Source organism: Terrapene carolina, unplaced genomic scaffold (genome assembly GCF_002925995.2).
Source record: "Terrapene carolina triunguis isolate 2854851 unplaced genomic scaffold, T_m_triunguis-2.0 Scaffold112, whole genome shotgun sequence".
Lineage (NCBI taxonomy): Eukaryota > Metazoa > Chordata > Testudines > Emydidae > Terrapene > Terrapene triunguis.
The window spans coordinates 15,645,496-15,668,250 of record NW_020664463.1 but is presented as its reverse complement, the minus strand read 5'-3'; the positions used below and the strand labels follow the sequence as shown (position 1 = coordinate 15,668,250).

The window sequence follows — 22,755 nt, the reverse complement described above, 5'->3', positions numbered from 1 at the left end:
TCATACTCAAAAGTTATCAAAATTTTCATTTACAAAAATACCCGGCTTTTGGTAAACTAAAATACATAGATTTCAATAAGGTTTGGGGGTTTTTTTATTTAAATAAAAAAAGCCACCTTACTGAAATGGATATATACTTAATATTTTAAAAATAAGTAGCGTCAAAGCATTGCACACAAGCAAAATAAAAGGAAAAATGAAGTTTTTCTTTACACAACATTTTATTTTCAATAGAAGGTCAGTTTTCAACAAGAGAATTTTTGTCTGAAAATTTTCAAATCACTTCTCATGCCAGTTTGACATCTCTGGAGGCCAAAGACCAACAAGTACACTCAGGACAGGTATAAGAATGGTGACAGCAGTATGAAGCTCTCCATGTTTCCCCATCATTGGGATTCTCTCAGCCCTTTATTTGGCTGCTCTGCTAAAAATGCCAACAAAGATACTAGTTTTGACAGACACACTTTATTGCTAAGTTTTCCCAGCAGGTCAGTTTACGGCAAAACCAGCACTAACCACACTGTATCTACCCTTCAGATACAGACCTTGAATCTCCTTCTTGCCACAAACTATTTAAGTTCCTTCTGTTCCCCCCGGCCCTTTCTCACCCCAACTTTTGAGTCTGTTACTAACCCTTATGTTAAGTTAAAACTTTAGATTGTAGATACTATGGGGCAAGGATTGAGTGTTCTGCTTGTAAGAAATGCCACCCACATTTAGAACATCATCCTAATTATTTGTATTAGGGTAGCACCTGGAGGCCAGGATCCCATTGTGAGGGGCAACGTGCAAACATAAAGATGGTCCCTGCCCTACTCTAAGATTATAGACAGCAGATGGATACAACAGAGATGGGGGAGCACAAGAAGACAGTAAAGTGATATTGATCTGCATGATAAGCAGTCAGCAGCAGTTCCATCAATCCAGCATATTTCACTACCATGAGGGGCGGGGGGTGGGAAGTACATTTAAAGTTATTTCAGGTTTGCGCCACACCTAGCATGAAACATTAAGAAGAGCTACTCAAATAGCTCTGCGCAGAGGTTAGAATGCTCCCCATCAGTCTTGGGCACCTGGTTCAGCAGAAGCCACTCACTCATTCACATATAGAGCAAACACTATATTGGAAACTGCCATTACAGCAACTGGAGAGTTGAATTTAGTATTGGAGGAAATGAGAGGAAAATACCAGCACAAACCTGCCAAAATTAACAGGGTAATGGCTCCCATCACTTTGTTTTGAATTATTAACAATGTTGTTTTAGTGATGAGTGTTTCAATTGAAATATACAAGTACATGCATCTAGAAGAGAGCCATAATACTCCACACATGTATACCATTCTCACACAACAAGCAGCCCTGATGGAACACAGCACAGGACTTTAAAACGAACACATCATAAAGGTATTCACCACTAGATCATCCATCCAACTGGATCAGCTAAAGAGCCAGCTGGTGTCTGACAAACACATACAACCAATCCTGGTTTTCATTTTTAAAGAGTCTGTGTTCACTCATCTAAGTTACTATCTGGGGATTTTATTTGTTCTTTGAAGTTGAGAAAACATTTTCCTTAATACAATACAATTACCACCAGTAGACAGTAGTCCATTACCAATCCAAAAACACTAACAAAAAAAAAATACAGCACAACCATACTACAGATACAGGGCTCCTTTTCTGCAAAGCTAGTCCTTTAACAAATCCAGATTCAAACAAAAGAGACAAGTTCAGGAACATACAATTAATCGTCTGTCCAGAAGGTATTTTACGAAACACAATAGCCACTTCATGGGCTACAATAAGGACATTCAGATGAGTCTGGCTAAAAATAGTAAGTTAGCAAATATCATGCAGTACTATTCATTATTGTCCATGCATTGAATGAGCAAAACCTAGGGCAATTCTTCTGATATCAGTAGCACAATGGCAGAATCGGCAGTTGAGAAGGTACTGCTCACTGCAAGTCCTTGTTTTCAGGTGCTTACAATTTTTTTAGGCGGATATTTTTCATACTTGTTCTCACAGAAAAGAGAATTTTGGGAGGGCAGTTCTGTGAAAATCTGGTTTAGCAGAACTAGGAAAGTAGTCCTGGGTGGATTGGGTCATGGGGCAAAGATAAAAGTTTGGGTACAAATAGGCCAAAAAAAAAATCAGACCTAGTACAAGCAGACACAACTATGCTAAAGTTAATGGGGTTGCGCCCATTTGTAATTGATCTGAACTTGGTTCATCATGTTAGCCCAATGAGATACACAGTGCTAAAAGAGTAATTAACTGATTTCTCGGTTCCATATACTGATGCTCACTCGTATCTATCCTTACTTATGTCTAGTCTTTCCCCCACCCACACTCTAAGGCTAGGTCTACACTACTGTGGTAAGTCGACCTACACTACGCAACTCCAGCTTCGTGAATAACGTATCTGGACTCGACGTACCTTAAGTCGAGTTACCTCGGGGTCTACACCATGGTGTGGGCGGGGGGGGGGGAGGGGTCGATGGGAGAAACTCTCTCATTTACTTACCTTAATCTTCTCATCAGGAGTTGAGTACAGGGGTCGACTGGAGAGCGATCTGCTGTCAATTTGGCGGGTCTTCACCAGACCCACTAAATCGACTGCCGGTGGATCGATCTCAGAGCATCGATCTCGGCTGTAGTGTAGATGTAGCCTAAGTTCTTATTGATGCACTGTATCATCTATTGTTGTAGCTGCTATGCAGGGAGATATTTGTACAAATGACACTCAAAATTAAACTGCAATGTCCCAGTAAAGAAGCAAATAGTGCCACCTTGTGGTAACTCAAAAAATTTATCTAGTAGACTGGACAAGATTTTCAAGTGATATGGGTCTCAAGTTGGTTGCCCAAAATGACTTATCAGGACCTGATTTTCAGGGGTTGGGAATTGAGCACTTTCTGAAAATCAGGCCCCTTCATGGTTTTTCAAGTTGAGTACGCGAGAATTCACACATAAGGCCAGAGGGAACCATTATCATCATCTAGTCCAGAGGTCGGCAACCTGCGGTTCCAGAGCCAAATACGGCTCTTTGGCTGCCCCCTTGTAGCTCTTTGGCTGCCCCCTTGAAGGCAGCCATTTTTTGAGGGGGTGCAAGGTGCAGGCTCTGGCCGGGAGGCACTTACCACTCATTTGCAACGAGAAACTATTCAACAATAAGAAATCAAACGTAGAAAGACATTTTGGAAAGAAACATTGGACGTTTGCTGAAACCTTTCCAGCTGGTGATGCGAGGAAAAAAGTAGTAGAGGAGCTCTGACGCAAAGCAGAGCAAGATGTACGTTTGCTAAATAGATGAAGGCACCAAGCGGAACCACTACTGCTAGTTTCGTGGCAGCTCAAGAAATCATCAAATGAGGGAAGCCATCCATAGATGGGGAATATGTGAAAGAATGTTTCATTAAAACATCTGAGCACCTCTTCAGCGATTTTAAAAACAAAGATGAAATACTTAAGAAAATTAGAGAAATGCCATTATCTGTGAAGACTGTAAAGGACAGAACTATTAAGATGGCCACAGACGTAAACAGTCAGCAGGTTAGTGACATTAGATCAGCACCAGGTTTTTCTATTGCCTGCGATGAGACATTGCTCAGGTTGCCTTACTTGGCAGATACGCTAATGATCAAGGTCCTCAAGAACAGCTGATATCGTTACTGCCACTCAAAGGACAAACTCGGGGCGAAGATATTGTATCTGCTGTCACTGAACGTCTGATACAAAAAGATATTGACATCAACAGAATAATTTCTATTGCTACAGATGGAGCACCGAGCATGAAGGGGGCACACAAAGGTTTCGTTTCTTTACTTAAAAAAGAAGTATGGAGCATGATGTAATTTCATTTCACTGCATAATCCACCAGAGGGCACTGTGTGCACAAACCTTTTCCAGAGGAAATCTCAAAAGTAATGGAAATGGTCATGCAGATTGCTAACAAAATAATGGCAAGCGCTCTCAACAGAACCGTCCTTAGGCATACACAGCATATGCACCCAAAAATTTGGTGCACCACCCTCACTGGCAGTAGCTTGGACTCCTCTCCTCTCCGGCCCCTCCCCCATGCTGGGCCAGCAGGCTTCTCCCCAACCCAACCCCCTGACCCCTCCCCTCCACCCACTCCCTCTTCAACCAGCCAGCTGAGGGCTCTGGGAAAAGAGCAGGGGGAGAAGGCGAATACCCAGAGGCTGGGAAGAGAGGCAGGGAGCCAAGCTGGGGGGGGGGGGGCAGAGATAGGCACGGGACTTCGGGGAGTGGGAGGAGGAGGAACCAGGCTGGGGATGGTTGGGGGGAGCCAGGCAAAGCTGGGAACAGAGCAGGGGGAAACCTGGAGGCTGGGAAGAGAGGGAGCAGCCAAGCTCATGGGGATAGAGCTGTGCACTGGACTTCAGAGAACAGGGTGACGGAGGAGGAAGTGAGCTGGGGATTGCTGCGGGAAGCTGGGCTGGGAAGGGAAGAGAGCAGGGGTGGGGGCTTCTTTGTCTGGCAAGCAGCAAATGCGCTAGGGCCTCCTGGGGAGCAGGCTGGTGGGCCTGGGGGGGAGCAGCTGTTCCAAGCAGCCCCACACTGTACCTCTCCCCTCTTCTGCCCTGCCAGCAACTCCCTGCAATCTCTCTCCTAGTCTCCTTTTCACTCTGCCTTCCTATCTGAAGTTTAAGCCCAGACACCGAGGATCCCCTTTGGACTGTCACCTTTTCCTCTCCTCCCGTGCCCAGCAGGGATCAGCAGTAGCGGGCTGGGAGGAGGGAGAGGCGCACACACAACCTGGCTGGGAAGGAGGGAAAGTTAAAGGAAAATAAAAGAAGGTGGTATTTGCTTTTCCTGGCTAGTCACAATATTCCAGTGTCAACAGGAGGAAACTGACACTAAAACAAAAGGAGGAGGGGGATGTACCTGGAGCAGAAAAGCAGCAATCAGGGCTGCCGAATGCAAGGGAGGGAGCAACCTCTTAGCTGGGAAGGAAGATGAACTCGCACTTGATAAGACTGGAGTAGCTGAAACTTTTTATTTAGGGAAAAGGGACATGATTTTTTTTTCTTGTGGATCCAAGTATCTCCGGGGCCCTCTCTTAAGCTGGTAGCATTTTGAATGAGGGAGAGTTCTAAACAGTGCAGAGTTGAGTGGGATTTTAAAGGTCCCTTCAAGAATGCAGCACCTTCTTCCTCACCCATGGGAAAGACCTTTAAAAACAGCCTTAAATAATCCAAAACAAGAGCCACTGTTCAAATGAGACTTGGCGGCTTATGGCTCCAGCCCCATTGTTGAAGCACTGTTGAAACTGCGTGCTGAGTTATACCCAGTACAATCCCACGGAGCCGTGTGTGACAACTAGATGTGTAAATCAGGGGAAAAGACTGGTGCCTGACTATAATTCCTTTTCTTATTAAACTGCACATCCCAAGCACCCCTTTACTTTTCAGGATTAGAGGGAAATGCTCTGTTATAGGGAGAATGAAAGGCAATTTGGGAGTTGATGGCCCAGAGCAGTGGCAGGCAAGAGCCTGGATGAAGGCTGGACTCAGCCATAAGTATCAGCTATTTCTTTTTTGTCATTCAAATGGGTTTTGGGTCATGGCTGACATCCCGGCCATCATGTAAAAGCCTTCCCTGTGGCCTTCTGCCATGCACACAGAGGTATCTCCCTGCCAAGTCCCTATCCTAGGAGGGATGGGGAGGCTGCAGAGTGACCTCCCACATCCATGCAGCCAGTGGCCTATGCTTGCCACTGCCACGCTGGAGCCTCCACATTTATTTATTGACAAAATTTGCAGAATTTTAAAATATTGTGCACAGAATTTAATTTTTTGGTGTTGAATGGGGGGGGCGGCTGCGAGGAGGGCACTGGGCAGTGGGCAGGCATCTGTGGGTGGGATATCGCTGGGCATAGGGATCTGTGATGGAGATCTCTGGGTGAGGGGCCACTGGGCATGGGGGTTGCTGGGCATAAGAGGGTAGGGGGTACTGGGCAGGGGGGCGGTGTGGCAGGGCATGTTGGCAGCACAGGGCTGTGTTTGGAGGCACAGGTGGGAGGAAAGTGCAGGGGTTAGGGGTGAAGGCGGCACAATTAAACTGTTTTTAATAGAGTGCACGTGGCAAGTTTTCTAATACTGTAAACTTATGTTTGTGTTGCTAAGAGCAAGTCGGGCAAATGGGCGCCAGTTTAATAATACTGCGTAGGGCCCCATAAATCCTAAGGATGGCCCTGGCTCTCAATCAGCGGCAGTTTTGCAAGCTTTTTCGAGAAGTTAACAGCCAATATTCTGATCTTCTCATGTATAACAAGGTAAGATGGCTTTCCAGAGGTGCAGTCCTGGTGAGGTTTGTGTCACGCCTTGAGGAAATTAGGGTGTGCCTCCGAGAAAAGGGCCTTAAATATGTGGTGCTAATGGATCCTTACTGGCTGCAGAAATTCAATTTCATGGTGGATTTAACTTCTCATTTAAACGTGTTGAATCGGAAGCTACGGGGAAAAGAAAATACTGCAATTTTGCTTTTGGAAGAAGTTCTTTCATTTGAACGAAAGCGGTCTTTGTTTGTAAGGGACATTGAGACGGGCATTTTAGTGCATTTCCCAACACTGAAGCAATACAAACAAACGACTGTGACATTGACGTTAGGTTCCTTGCAGAAACATCATCAAAATGCTAGCTGCATTTGCTGACTGATTTCACGAGTTCAGAAGGGAAAAGGCCACTTTGTCATTTCTGTTGAAACCACTTGAAGCTGAAACTTCTGCATTGAACTTTTCAGCATTTGTGGGAATCAATCGAGCACAATTTGAACTTGAATTAGCGGACTTGCAAGACAAGGATTTATGGAATTCAAAATTGAAAGATCTTGTCACTGATCTTGTCCACTGAAAATCTGGAAAGGCAGAAATCCACCCTAGGGCTACAACACAAGTCATCTGAAATGGATGACCTTAAACGGCAAAACGAGATTATATTCAACATTTGGAATTGCCTACTGGTTACATACAGTCTGCTGAAGAAATATGCCATTTGGCCTCTCTCAATCTTCGGTTCAATGTACTTCTGTGAACAAGTGTTTTCCAACATGAATTTCATCAAAAACAAACTGAGGAGCCAACTACAAGATGTTAGTCTTGAGTCCTAATTGAAAATGAAAATCACGACATATTCACCAAACATTGAGCAACTCTCTAAAGATGTCCAACAGCAGAAGTCACATTAAAAGTATTGGTGAGTTATAATAACTTGAATATGTTCCACTATTATTAGTTGATAAATTCTAACTCTACAAGTTGCTTTGCGTGTGATGCAGTTCTCAAAATATTTTGGTCAAAGACAAAAACAAAAAAATGGCTCCTCTTCTTTGAAAAATTGCCAACCCCTGATCTAGTCTGACCTCCTGCATAACACACAACAGAGCACTTCCATATTGCTTCCTGTTTGAGCGAGATTTTCTAAAAGATACAAACATCCACTCTTGATTTTAAAATATCCAATGATGGGGCAATCCACCACAACCCTTGGTGAGCTGTTCCACTGGTTAATTACCCTCACCATTAAAAATGTGTACCTTATTTTGGGTATTAAGGCACCTAAAAAACAATCACTTTTGAAAATCTTGACCATTATTTAAGCACTTACAACGCATTGTAGTCCCTAAGCAGACGGGTACAAGACATGTTAATAGACCCAGAGGTGGTTCTGTGTCACACTATTTGGGTTTAAGTAGTTTTCTTAGTGGGTGACATTTTCACTGATGTATATCAGTGTTTTGGGCCTCAGTGAAGATATTGAATGTAAAGAATCTTCTCTGCAATTAGGAAGAGAAAATAAAGCTCAGAATGGTTAATTCTCTTCTTCTGCTAGGAAGGACTCAGCATTGTGTGGGTTATGAATTGGTTTAACAGTACAGCTTTGCCATAGAAAACGCAATATAGTAACATTCCTGGTATGGACTATTTTCCTAATTCTGTCAGACTGGATTTTCACAGAATTACAATGCAATAAACTCAAATACTGGAACAGAAGAAAGGGAAATGTACACATTCTGTCAAGAATTGTTTTCTAAAATGAAACGCAACACTGACAGAACGCAGGGGACTCAGAAGAAATATAGCCAAGCCCTCTGAGCCAAGGTTACATTCTGAAAAGAAGGGGCCAAAACCAAGGGAAGAGATACGAGTGGTATAGAGAAGTTCTAACTCAGATCCAAGCCCTGGATAAGATGGCTCAAGATATTTAAGTATGAACTGTATAGTTATTGAGCACATTAATATCCAAAAGTGGAAGCGCTGATAGCAATACAAGTTTTACCTGATTAAGGACTGGAAGGTTTGACCCTCCAACCTTTTTTTTTTTTTTTTTTTTTTTTTTTAAGAGGAAGAGCTGCCCAGAGCTCCTGTACCTGTTTATTTTCCTTTCCTGCCTGCAGTGGCCACGATATACCTCAGAAGTCTAAGTTTTTTCTCAACTTTAAATGTGGAATTTTCTTGGTGTTTGGTTTTAAATAACCTCATGTAAGAGCTGCAACTCAATCACCATACTGCAGTGGTCCCCAACCTTTTCGTGTGGCGGGCGCTGGACGACTAGCTGCCGAGGTTAGTCGTTGCTGGACAAGCAGCCGCCGAGAAGCGGCAACGCCAGGAAGCATTGCCGCCGAAATGCCACTGATTTTCGGCGGCTGCTTGTCCGGCCACCAGTAGGCGGGCGCATATGGATGCCCTGGCGCGCACCATGGCGCCCCCGGGCACCGCGTTGGGGACCCCTGCCGTAGTGTTTTTCTTAAAAGCCTTCTGGAAAGTAACTAGTCTTTAAATAGAAATTAAAGCAGTATTGCTAACTCATAATTTTGTCATGACTCTCATAATAATTATTGTTTTTCTTAAAACCCCAGCTCCCAGAGTCAAGTGGCTATGTGATGATTTTAGCTGTCATTCTTAAAGAAAAAGTTCGTTTCTAGCTGTTGTGGCTTTGGAGAAAACTTCAAAATGTGACCCCAGTGCACCCTAAAGGCTCAAAAAGCAGAAGGCAAATAAAAAGATCAAATCTATTACTTTTACATAATCTCATGATTTTTGGTGAGTCTGACTCATGATTTTTGAACATTTGGGGTTGGCAATACTGTGAAAGTAACTTAAAAGTGTCAGTTTCTAGTCTATTATTTGTAGTGGGGTAACACCCCTAGAGCCCCAGGCAAGTGCAGTATAAACTCATGGGGCCTTGCCCTAGTAGGAGGTTTCCAAAAGTTAAATGATCTATTCTAAGCTTGGTGAACTACATAAAGTAAATAGCCTAAATCTAGATTTCTTTCTACAATTGTTTCAATTGTTGTATTCAAGAGTAAGAATATACTTTAAAATTTTAAACCTAACCAGTGTCCCTTAAGTGACATGATACAAGATGTCAGAACATATTAGAGTATTAGAGATTCTTATGTATACAGACAACCCCTCAACCTAAAGCAAATACTCACCAGCAACCACACATCACTGAACAAAAACACTGACCCAGGAACCTATCCTTGTAACAAAGCCCGATGCCAACTCTGTCCACATATCTATTCAAGTGACATCATCATAGGACCTAATCACATCAGCCATACTACCAGGGGCTCGTTCACCTGCACATCTACCAATGTGATATATGCCATCATGTGCCAGCAATGTCCCTCTGCCATGTACATTGGCCAAACCGGACAGTCTCTACGCAAAAGAATTAATGGACACAAATCTGACATCAGGAATCATAATACTCAAAAACCAGTGGGAGAACACTTTAACCTGTCTGGTCATTCAATGACAGACCTGCAGGTGGCTATCTTACAACAGAAAAACTTCAAAAACAGACTCCAACGAGAGACTGCTGAGCTGGAATTGATATGCAAACTAGATACAATCAACTTAGGATTGAATAAGGACTGGGAATAGCTGAGCCATTACAAACATTGAATCTATCTCCCCTTGTAAGTATTCTCACACTTCTTATCAAACTGTCTGTACTGGACTATCTTGATTATCACTTCAAAAGTTTTTTTTCCCCACTTACTTAATTGGCCTCTCAGAGTTGGTAAGACAACTCCCACCTGTTCATGCTCTCTGTATGTGTGTATATATATATATATATATATCTCCTCAATATATGTTCCATTCTATATGCATTCGAAGAAGTGGGCTGTAGCCCACAAAAGCTTATGCTCTAATAAATTTGTTAGTCTCTAAGGTGCCACAAGTACTCCTGTTCTTTTTTATGTATACATAGTCAGCTAATTTCTATGTTTTCTGCAAAAAAACCTAGAGTTTTCAGTTGCCTAAGTAGCCCCTGAATCACGGTTAAAGTTGCACCCTCCAACCAAAATCTGAAATGGCGCCCCTCGTCATGGGCCCATGCTGCTACACTTACTCCAGTTGACTGTCTCATTTTAATTGCTTCATATGACACACGTAAAACAAAACAAAAAACAAAAAAGACAACCCACATCCCTTTTATTTTTGCTCAGTCTAGGAGGAATCAAGAAGGGAGAAGAATCTGGCCTGATGCACTAATATCGCTGCTACATGGGGTATATGGGTTTAGGTCTTTAGCTCTCCAGGCCAGCAATGCAAGAATGAAGGGGCAGTAGCTTAGCTCCTAAAGAAAGGCCATCTCAAGCATCCTCCTTTTACCTGATTCAGGAATGAGATCTTTGTAGTGGGGAATGCAGAGGGGAAAACGGTCATCTTGAATTGGCTAATCTCCCCACTGAAAATAAAGTTGCATAGCCAATTAGAATACCTACGAGAGTAAAGGCTCTGAAGGTTACTTGTATTTTGTCAGCCAAGCACTCAAAGGAAATTCCTTGGAGTTTCCTTCAAGTACTTTTGAAGTGACATATAGGTTATAAGTAATATTAGTGACTTCCCAGCAGCCTTTTATTTTGTCTATATCTTAAGTTGTTGAAACACACACTGAAGAAATAAATCATATACACTCATGCTATAGTATGTGTGTGTGTGTGAGAGTGAAATATAGAATACAATCTTGGCCAATAGGGTGAGTACTTCTGGAGCAATGGTTCCCTTTTCCACGTTTTTCAGCTGCAATTATTGAATCAAAATCCCTAGCAGTGCCTGCAGAGCTCTTGACATTAAACGATTTAATACGCTAATGAAGATGGATGAATGTCTATAACTTCCAAGTGAATTTTGTGTGTTGGTGAAAGATGCAGGGTTAATAAACAGTGGAAATGAAGCCTTCTGTTTATCCATAGCACAGGTACAATCTGGGCAGTGCAAGTTTCCACACAGTGCCCTGCCTCAAAACCCCTTACCCAAAGGGATCACTGATCTCTGGGTCCTAGTGGATAGTGTGGTCCCCATGCTGACTTGATGACTCTTCCAACAAGGATGCCAGTTAGTGTAATATTTAATGTGAATACCTGCCCACTAGCCACTGAGAAGCAGTTGTTAAATGGCAATGACTTTCAGCCTCTGCTGACCAAGCTTTTTGTGAACACACTAATTTGGGGTGCATATCCCATGACTAATTCCAAATCCTCACACTAATCAGTTCCATTAACTTGATTGGGACCAATCATGTGAGTTAAAGGTTTGCAGAATCTGCATTAGATTTTGAAAGTGGCATAAAATTTAGGGAATGACCTTTATACTTGTATTTAGTGGCATTTATGGAAAAACTGAAAAAGAGAAATCTTAGGGGTCTGTTAGTTAACTCTGAAAATGTCAGCCACTTTGAGTTGCCTTGTATTTGGTCCTAATTAAAATTCCATTTGCTACATATTGATCGTACATACTGAGCACGGAGACCAGTGAGCATTTAGGTGAGAATCACATGCAAGATCAGGTCAGGCAATGGCTAAGGGACAAATTCTGTGTACACAACTTCTATTCGACAACCCAGGAGACTGAAGTCTTTAGATCTTTGCTCTTGGGCACAGTGATTGTCTTTTTGTTCTGTGTTTGTACAGAACCTAGCACAGAGGGGTCCTGGTCTGACACTAGGGCTCTTAGGGCTGGTCTACACCCAGCCGCTAGTTTGGCGGCTGGGGATCGAAGTTCTGGGTTCGACTTATCGCGTCTGGTCTGGACACGATAAGTCGAACCAGGAAGTGCTCGCCGTCGACTGCGGTACTCCAGCTCGGCGAGAGGAGTACCGCGGAGTCGACGGGGAGCCTGCCTGCCACGTGTGGACCGCGGTAAGTTCGAACTAAGGTATGTCGACTTCAGCTATGTTATTCACGTAGCTGAAGTTGCGTACCTTACTTCGACTTGGGGGGTTAGTGTAGACCAGGCCTTAGGTGCTAGCATGAATACAAAGAGAGAATCATCTTTCACCAGCACTACATTCACACAAACAGAAGATGGAGAGTGCACCACATACTGGGTCAGCGAGGCAGTCTAGTGGCAACATGCTGCATTGCCATTTCAGAGATGCAAGTTCATGTCCCACTTCCTCCCCCCTCAGCTGGCAGCACTGAAGAGTATGTTCCATCCCAGAAACAAGCCCCACTGTGATGTTTTCCTGCAATTCCTCTAACTGCCTCAGAGGGGCATTGTCTTGTACCTGAGGAAGCCATTTCCAGCTCTCCTCACAGAGGATGCCTACTGAAGACAAGAAGTTTGGTACTGCCAGTTTAAAGAATTAGTACATAAATTTCATCAACTGGTGCAACAGAAACTGATTTTAAATGGGAGTGGAGGGTAAATTGGGTGTGTTAAAAAAAGTCACAACTCAAAAATATATTTGAGAATGGCGAAGTGATTCCACAACAGAATGTAGAGCTAACCGACACCTCGGGATAAAAACTGACAAGCATGCTACATAGAGACCACTCTGCTAACTGTACAATAGAACACATTTTCTGTATTTTGATTCCCTGTGTTTATTACTAGGGGTATTTGTATGCAAACAGGATCTCTGCCTCTTAAGAGTCCACTAGAGCTTGCTGCTCATTCCCCCCTTGAAATAATAACTGGCAATGTGCAAAATCAAAGTCTTCTCCTCAACAGCTTAATGGGAGTCACAAGTATAGAACATTAGGATTTCAGCTGAGGATTAAGCAGCAGAAGCATGGCTCTTACATAAGTGAAATCCTGGTTTTCCATGTAAATTTTACTAGCAATTAAAGAAGATGGGGGAGGGGAGGAGTGGACATTAATCTCCCTAGACATTTCACAGAAATACTTTTTTATGTTGAAAGACTGAATGGTTATCAGCGTTCTCCAGAAAACATTCAAGAGAGGCCAGATGTTTTCCTTGCAACAGATACGTGGGTTGTTTTGGGTTTTTTTTAAAAAGGAAAACAAAACAAAAAAAAAAGAGGAGGTAAAGATTTGCTTGCACAGAGAGCCTATGATGGATGTCAGTTATACGGGACAAGTTGTTCAAGGACTAGTCATCCAAGTACAATTATAACTTCTACAATGCACCAAGGTCAGCAAACCTAAGGCAAATGGCAAAGGAGATATCGGCTGACTACATTAAGCATTTCTTAAATTTTTCTAAGATTTAATAAAAGTGAATTTTAATAAAACAATTAATTCCCAGTTTCCTATTCTTCACTGATTTGAGCTAGGTTTTAAATCTGTTCTTCCCTCCATGTAAACCACACACACAGAGCAAGATTTCCCCAGAGGCATGCCTAGTAGGAATACCTAGTTCCTATATAGCACTTTTCATCAGTAGTTCTCAAAGCGCGTTGCAGAGGAGGTCAGTATCATTATCCCCATTTTACCCAGGGGAAGCGACTTCCCAAGGTCACCCTGCAGGCTAGTGGCAGAACCATAAATAGAACCCAGGTCTCCCAAGTCCCAGTCCAGTGCTCTGTCCTAGGCCATGCTGCTTTCAGTGATTTCAATGCAAGAATCACACACATTGTGTTTTACAAATACAACACTTGGGCTGCAAAGACAGGATATAATTATTTATTCAGTGCAATATAGTCTAGTTTGCAGCTCTGCCCAAGAGCTAACAGATGTCAGCATGACCTACATGGTCGCACCAATTAAATGGCTAAAGACTTCCTAGCAAACAACTGTATAATATTTTTGTAAAGGGGAGGAAGGGGCTGGTCACCAGTGATCTAGTGTTCAGTTCTCTGCATGGTCTTATGTGGGATCCAGGTTCCATTTCCTGATCTCTGGATTCTTGGACTGGCCCGGGTAGAGTGCACCAAACTGGTAACACTTCAGCCCTTTGATGGCATTCTCTCTCACCATTCAGCAACATTGTAGCCACCAGTTATGAAGCAGTGCTGATAGGCTTTGAAGCAAGTCACAAACATGGATTATTTGGAGCACAGCGGTCTCTTTTCTCCCCCTGGGAATACCAATCCAAATGAAGTCTCCTCACTTATCCCTTTCCCTCACCTCCACCCATTTGCTTCCCCGCCTTACCTCGCTTTTGCTGGAAAGGATCCTTCCAAGGTCACTTCTGTTGCATTCATCCACTTGCCTCACCTAAGCGCTCAAAGCATAACCATACAGAGTTCTAAGGGGCTTCCCCAGCTCAGAGGCACCCCAGCACCGCGAAACTCAGAGACTGGCCTATGACACTCGCAATGTCTATAGCAGGGGTGGCCAAACTTACTGACCCTCCGAGCCGCATAAGACAATCTTCAGAAGTTCAGGAGCCAGGGCTTGGGGCTTCAGCCCAGCCGGAGGCACCTGCCGGGGCTCAGAGCTTCAGCCCTGAGCCCTGGCAGGCACGCCCCATGGGGCTGGAGCCCCAAGACCCTCCACCCCACTGGGCAAAAACCAGAGGCAACATGTGGGGATGCACGTGGGGTGACATGCCCCCCCCCCCCCAAATTTTTGCCAGGGTTTGCTGGGCCCGCCCGGGTACATGGTGCCGCAGGGCCCCCTCCCTGAACGGCAGCTGCTGGAGCTGGCAAGCTGGGGGCTGCGGTGGGGAGGAGAGGCAGTGGCAAACAGCTGGGAGCTGGAGGGAGAGGCCACTGAGAGTAAGGGGGAGGGGGCATGACTCAAGCTGTTGGCGGGGGCAAACCTTTAAATTGTGCCCCCCATCCATCCCCACAAGGCTGGTAGGTGGAAATTAGGGGGGGGGGGGGGGGGGGGGGGAAGGGGGCGAGGACTCCACAAGTCGCACTTTAACTATAAAAGAGCTGCATATGGCTCGCAAGCCACGGTTTGGCCACCCCTGCTATATAGCATGCAGGCAACACCAAGGTAACAGACTGACACGGTGCTCCTATCAGCAACACACTCAGACAGGAGAGATGTGGAGTATCACTTTCATACAAAGTACTGGAAAAGCAACTGAACGGCAGGGACAAAGGAAGGGTCAGCTCAGAAGGGGAATAGAACAGGCAAAAGAATAAGGATGGGGTGAAGGGAAAGAAGAAGATGTGGTGGAAATAAAGGTTTTGAACTGATACTAAGGGACACTATTATGTTCCATAGGCCCCAAAGGGTACTTTCTTTCTCTCTACCCATTTTATTTTCCAATAGCCTCCAATAACAAAAAGTCCAAAACAGTTTTAACATATCCACACCAGGCTGGGCAACGTAACAACTGAACCAGGTCTCTAGATCTCTTGTAATCACAGAAGTGTGCCCACGGCCTCTGGGAGAGGCAGAACTTCCACCATTCCCATTACACCACTGCCCCTGCTCACCACTCCTCAGGATAGCACAGCGGGGTAGGGCTTATGGGTGAAAGGCATAAAACATAGATTGGGGAAAGAAGGGCAGTGATTAGATCAGCAGGAACCTGGACTCTGACAGAGATGGGGTTGTGTCCCCTATTGAGTTTCCGAAGGGTGAAAAGTGCCTGGGGGGGGGGGGGGGGGATTCTCTCTTACCTGTCAAAAGGGGCTGGAAAGTTGGAATCTCTTGCAATTTTATCACATCAGGATCGTTGCTTACATTCCGCGAGGTCTGTGTTCCTGGAGCCACCACCACAATATCATCCATTTTAGCTCGTTGCTTGGCTGGAGAGGGAGATGCTGTAGGGAAAAATAATTAAATCAAACATTTAAATGAATAAGGAGGTACAGTGCTAACGCTATCACTACTGATCTGCTTCATCCTTTGCCAAGTAAGCATGACTGTGGTGTGTGCAGTCTGTCTATAATAAGGTTTTCTGTAGCAGCCACCACTGGAGTACCTAGATGTCTCCCAGGTAAGTGAAATGGACTTCACTGTGCTCTTCTACTTTCCCTGGTTATAAGAGGTTCTGCTTGATAGATATAGATCACACACACACACACTTTTATATTGGGTTATATCACATTCAGCATTATTCCAGGGTTTTTTAAAAGTCAATGGAATGCTGAACAAAGAATATTTGTTACTTAAAAATAGATTGAGCTATCAGAAAGTAACTGCTATGGGCCATTTCAAACCTTCACTTAGACCCAGAAATGCTACACTTCTTAAAATTTTAGAGCATTACCATCAACTTAAATTTGGCCCAAAATTTTAATGTTATTAAAAACAAGACAAAGAACAACAAATATTTTCATTAACACATACCGCGCCCCTGCTCTTCCCCCCCCAAGACAGTTAAGGACTTTGTTTCAAACAAGTGAACAATCCCCTGCACCGTTTGAAACTCAAAATATTGTAGCCTAAAGAATCTTACAGTGGCATGAACAAAAGTGAAACTGACTTTGTTAATGACAGGTTTCAGAGTAGCAAATTTGTTAGTCTCTAAGGTGCCACAAGTACTCCTGTTCTTTTTGACTTTGTTAATGTTCACTACCTAGAGAAATGTAAAAAAGTACATATAAAACACACACACAGGCAAATACAGCATTTTTATATTTCTTTCATTTTTAATAACCTAAAGGGCTTATTAGTAACACAAGTAAAGATATTTTTGACAACACATGATTTTGAAGGTGACACTATCCCATTACATGTAGGGTTTTTTAAAATCCTCAAAATATTTCCTGCTAAGGTCACTTTCTGCAGTTAACTGGATGTACATGGTGTTTCAGCTATTTGTTTTAAACTAATGTTGTTACTCATTGTGATGAAAATTAGATAAAACAAACTCTACTGAAGTCTCTCTCTCCAGGAATCTTGGCTGGGGCTAAAGCTCCTCCATCCTCCCATGGCCATCTGATTAGCATGCAGCACAGCTAGAGAGATGAAGTGTGCAAACAAGACACTCTGTAGCCATGTTGCCTGCAGTATTCCCCCACTCTCCTGAGACACATCTGCCAGTACACACAATATGATCACTAACATGCAGGGATAAAGTTAGACAGATGTTTCTCTCCCTCTGCTCTGACCACAAAATTTCCTCTTCACTGACCCTCCACTCATTTCATCTTTTGCAGCATGAATGTAATGCTGATCCTCACCTTCAAGACTCTGAACAACATCTCTGCTTCTCTTCCCATATCTTAGTCCTAACAGATTTAGTATTCTTCTGCCTTGCCACCCCTTGGGATCAAACAGTCTCCCACCTCTTGTCTACAAGTTACCCACGCTCTCATCATCCTGATCCTTCCATACACAGACGCGTCTTCACAATCACCCACTACAACAGGAATAAGAGGAAGAACTAGAGCAACATATACAAGCTGCTTTCTGCAGGGAAAAAAACTGCACACAGACCCGTAAGGCTCCACCATCAAATGCTGTTTTCCCTTGCTACAGAAATTGTGTCTTGTCCCCCTTGCTGTCAATTTGTTGCATCCCTGAGACATGTATAAGCAGGGGCTGTCATTTTAGTCTCCTGTAAAACACCATGCAAACACATAGGGCTCAGTAATACATATAATCATCCAGCCACGTATTAACACTGAGTACACAAAAATCCCTGCCACTCCTAACAACCAGCACTACCCAACTCACCCCAGAAATCCAGACTGCACACAAGAGCTTATGCTGCTGCTACCCCCTCCCTCCTACCCCTCTGACTGGTGGGTTATGACTGTAGCAAAGGGGTGAGAGATGGAGGTGAGGGGGACACACAGAGAGACCGACCTGAAGTGCTCAGATCATTTGGCCGGTTCTCAGCTTCTGCACTTTGCTCAGCTCCCATGGTGGCGGCTGCTGCGCTGGAGGATTCTCCCTAGGACCTCTTCGCTGCTGGAAATACCCCACCCACTCCTTTCCCCCGGGGGAAAGCAAGGGCAGCAACCTGCCCTGGAAACCAAGCACCTGCCACTGCACTGAAAGCCAACCTCCCTCCACCCGCGGGCCTTTAACTGCTGTAGCCACAGGGCTCTCCCTCTGGTCCTGCTGACTAGGGAGAAGGGGATGCAGTGCATACACAGCACCTTAGACCCCACATCCAAAAGAAAGCGCCCCCCAACTCCCTCCTGCTGCAGCTAGTGCCGCCTGTGTGGGAATAAATGTATGCAGGCTGCAGACAGATGGCTTCCGGGCTCCAGCAGCCAGCCAGCTAAGAGGATGTTTCTGTTCCTGGGTCAGGAGGAGGCCTCGCCCATGCAGTAGATGGGAGGAGGGAGATCTCAGTGGCTCAGTTTTAAAGGGCCAGCTTCATTGCCTCATATCATACAGACAGCCGCAGAGATATTATTATCCTTACTCTCGGCTGGGTTTTTTGTTTGTTTGTTTGTTTTTGGGTGGGGGGCTTGAGCAGGAAAACAGTGATAACAAGCATCTCGCCTGCCAAATGCACTGAGAGAGAAAAGGGAAGGCGTTAGGAGAGAAGACTGGAAAAGGAAAATAAAGGAGCCTTTTAAACTGCTAACTAAAATGAGAAAGGAAAGGGATGGGGAAGCCAGAGTATACTGGAGTATTGAACATCCCTGGGCCCTGTTTTCGGCCCTCCCAAGCGAAAGGGGAAGATGATAAGATAGATAAAAAAAAAAAAAAAAAAAAAAAAAAAAAAAAAAGCAGGGGGGAAGGGATAGCTCAGTGGTTTGAGCATTGGCCTGCTAAACCCAGGGTTGTGAGTTCAATCCTTGAGGGGGCCACTTGGGGATGGGGCAAAAATCAGTACTTAGTCCTGCTAGTGAAGGCAGGGGGCTGGACTCAATGACCTTTCAAGGTCCCTTCCAGCTCTAGGAGATAGGATATCTCCATTAATTAAAATTATTAATTAAAAATTAAATCAGCAGCACCTCAATTGCACCAATCCACTCTTCAGCAGCAGGTCCTTCACTCCCTCCCCTCCTCTTCAGCAGCACCTCAAAGAGGAAGAGAGGGACTGAGGGACCTGCCACCGAATTCCCACAGAAGACCCAGACGTGCCACCCCAACAGCAGACAGAGTGCCTCCCCTTTGCATTGGCCACCCCAAGCACCTGCTTCCTTAGCTAGTACCTAGAGCAAGCCCTGCTGATCCTACAGACATTTATTCATAGAACATCAGGGTTAGAAGGGACCTCATCTAGTCCAACCCCCTGCTCAAAGGAGGACCAATCCCCAGACAGATTTTTGCCCCAGATCCCTAAATGGCCCCCTCAAGGATTGAACTCTAGCAGGCTAATGCTCAAACCACTGAGCTATCCCTGCATATGCATCCTGCAGACATTTATGCATATGCTTCTCGGCTCCTTGGAGCTAAGATCAAGTGTAAGTAGGTTCTCGGCCTATTAAAGACTATGATCGAGTGTGTTGATGTGTTTGGTCTTTTGGCCCCGAGATGAAAACCTTGTCTGTGTCTCTTGGACCGTGAAGTGCAAACATTATCTCCTAAGCTAATATCTAACCTAGCTGATCTCTCTAAGGATTTTATACTGCCACCACCCAACACCTTACTATCTGAGCACATCCATGTGAAATAGATTAGCAATAGCAAAGTCCCTGCTAGACCTCATGGCATCTTCCTTTGAGGGGTATAAACACTTTCCTTGGGAGCAGGTTATTTGTTGGTTTGTGTGGTCTGTTTGTTCATTTGGGGTCTGTTTCAGGAGGGATGAGTAGTAAGGGGTATTGGTGTTGTGACTGCCATTCTTGTTATATGGGAAGGCTTTATCAAAGAGGAAGATTTTGAAATGTTTCCTAAATATGGGAAGACTCTGGATTCATTTAATCTGGAGATTGAGTCCACAGGCCTCCGTGGGGTTACTCCTATGAGTAAACTTACACATGTGAGTATGCGTTTGCAGGATCAGAGCCTAAATCTTCCCTCATATGCCCCAACCCTAGAAACACATACTTAACTCCTAACCAGTCCCATCAATACTAGTCAAGTTAAACACATGCATAAGTGATCAGCACCTTATGATGAATTTGTTATTTGTGTGTTTCAATGAAACATTTTAAATGTAATTCAATCATCATTTAAATTGTCCCATTTCTGAGACAGCAATGAATATGCCCACCTGATTTTTCAGGAAAAAACCCTAAGAGTAGCATTAATCCATGTGCAATTTGTCAGTGATTTGTATTTATTAATTTTTGAATCTATACAAACGTTTTTTGGGAAATCACCTGCGAACGTTTTTCTTATTTTAAAATCATTGTGACCAATGATGGGATTAGAGCCTAAAATGTATATCCTGAACACCTTAATAACAAAAAACTAAATAGAAAATCACCTTATTTTTCTGATTTTATATTTTTAATTATTTTTGTTGAAACTATGAAATTTAGCACCCATCTCTTAAAAAACAAGTAATAACTTTCTGTGATAAATAGCTAATCAGCTTCAACATGCAGGAAGCAGCACTCCATATTTATCATTGTGACAGAGCTGAGATAATAACAGACAGATAGAAAGTTCATAGGAGGCTTAGGGTAAGCAAAACGAAAAAAAATCCTCTTTGAAGGTTTCAGGTTTATTGTTTTTGTATCTAACACAACTAAAACAGCAGCAAAACCCCCTCAGTGTCTCTGGACACATTCCCTTCATAAAACTTGAAAAACAGGACTATCTATAAACACAAAATAATATACACAGACCAACTCTTCAGGGCTGGCCTTACCATGAGGCAAACTGAAGCGGCCGCCTCAGGTGCCAGACTGTGTGGGGGCGCCACTAGGACCCAGAGTGTAGAAAATTGTGTCTGCTGCTGGTGCATATGGATTCTCTCTGCTCTAGATGCACAGAGATGGTGGAGTGCTGTGCTGGAGGAAAGAGGGCACAAGAGACATAACATGCAGGCAGGAGAAAAGATGAGAGGGAATAACAGAAAGCAGCAGGAGCTGCAGGGAGAGAGAGGAGGAGGAGCCTCTTATGTATCTCTCTAGCACCCCCAGGAGCCTGGACTGATTAACACCAGCTTCTCAGGGAGCTTCCTGTTTCCTGCTGCTTCCCTGAACCCACTTGAGGAGAACAGGCAGTCAACTGAAGTAGTAGGAGGCAGTTAGGCCCTTAAGACGCTGATATCTTCCCTCACTCAGGCCCTGCTACCAGCCTGCTTATTTGACCCCTTCAACTGAGTGTTGAGAGCCACTATAGCTGGCACAGAACAGCAGTCATGAGTGAAAGAAGAAAACACCCCTCTGGGGCAGCATTCAGAAAAAGAAAGAAAGCAAAGGAAGCTTTTCTATCTAAGCAGGAAGGAGCTCTCCTGAGATACATAGACACAAATGTTCACTGTAAGCCTTCCGGCCCCAGTGAGGATGTGAGTGGTGAGGAGATGCCTGATCTTCCAGTTAGTCAGAGTGCAGGTGGCCTGGCAGCTACTGCAGCATCCATATCTCCATCTCAAATGGATGTAACCATGCACATTCCTGAAGAAAAGTGTAGATCGGAAAAGAGTGTGGTGGAGGCACAAGAAACAGCTGCTGCTGAGTTTAGTTCCTTAAGTCTAGATGATCCAGGACTGTGGACCCACTTGAGCAGTAGCCTGAGGGACTTCTTTGTACTGCATGGGCCACAGCAAGTGAAAAACTTCATGTTCCCCAAAGACAATAAAAATAGAAGTTTCCATTCAACACATTACTGGCGTGAAATCCCCAATGGTGACAAAGTGGAGAGGCCATGGCTTATGTACTCAAAACCCCAGAATGCTGCATACTGTTTTTATTGCAAACTCTTCCAGTCTAATGTTCCAGCCACATTGGGTTCTACAGGAACAAAGGACTGGAAAAATCTGGCTAGAAATCTGGCATGCCATGAGAAGGCAGTAAATCACCAGAGAACATTCCATAGGTGGAAAGAGCTTGAGATGAGACTAAGGTTAAAGGCCACCATAGATGATCGGCATCAAGAGAAGATTACATCAGAGTCTCTTTACTGGCAAAATGTTCTGAAAAGGCTCATTACCATTGTGAGAATGCTTGCTACCCAAAACCTAGCACTGCGTGGCACTTCAGATCAGCTGTATGTGCCAAACAATGGAAACTTCCTTAACACTGTGGAGCTGATGGCTGAGTTTGATGATGTACTCCAGGAGCATCTAAGAAGAGTCACCAGCCAAGAAATGTACACACACCACTACCTTGGAAAAACAATTCAAAATGAAATCATACAGTTACTGGCAACAAAAGTCAAACAGAAGATTGTGGCAGATCTGAAGTCAGCAAGATATTACTCTATTATTCTGGACTGCACACCTGACATCAGCCATAGGGAATAAATGACTTTAATGGTGCGTTTTGTAACAGCAACAGAACCAGGTGAAAATGTCCCTGCAATGGTGACTGTCAGAGAGCATTTTCTAGAATTTATTGACATTGATGATACTACAGGAGTTGGTATGACAAATGTGCTTCTTAAAAAGCTGGAAGATACGGGAATTGCGATGGCTGACATGAGAGGTCAGGGCTACGATAATGGTGCCAACATGAGAGGAAAGAACAGAGGAGTGCAGACATGGATCCGAGAGTTAAACCCTCAAGCTTTTTTTGTCCCATGCAGTTCTCATTCATTGAAC

At 44.1% G+C, this 22,755-nt stretch overlaps 1 protein-coding gene across 1 annotated transcript in view; it reads right to left on the bottom strand.

Annotated features, from left to right (window-relative positions):
* BORCS5 (BLOC-1 related complex subunit 5) overlaps positions 1-18,354 on the bottom strand; it is a 117,113-nt gene extending 98,759 nt beyond the window's left edge. The window contains exons 1-2 of the mRNA XM_024202891.2: positions 17,946-18,354; positions 15,809-15,952 (exon numbers count right to left, since the gene is read on the bottom strand). Coding sequence (XP_024058659.1) covers positions 15,809-15,952; positions 17,946-18,003 — 202 coding nt within the window. The 5' untranslated portion in view covers positions 18,004-18,354. The remainder of the gene's footprint in view (positions 1-15,808; positions 15,953-17,945) is intronic.
* Positions 18,355-22,755: the final 4,401 nt, after the last annotated feature.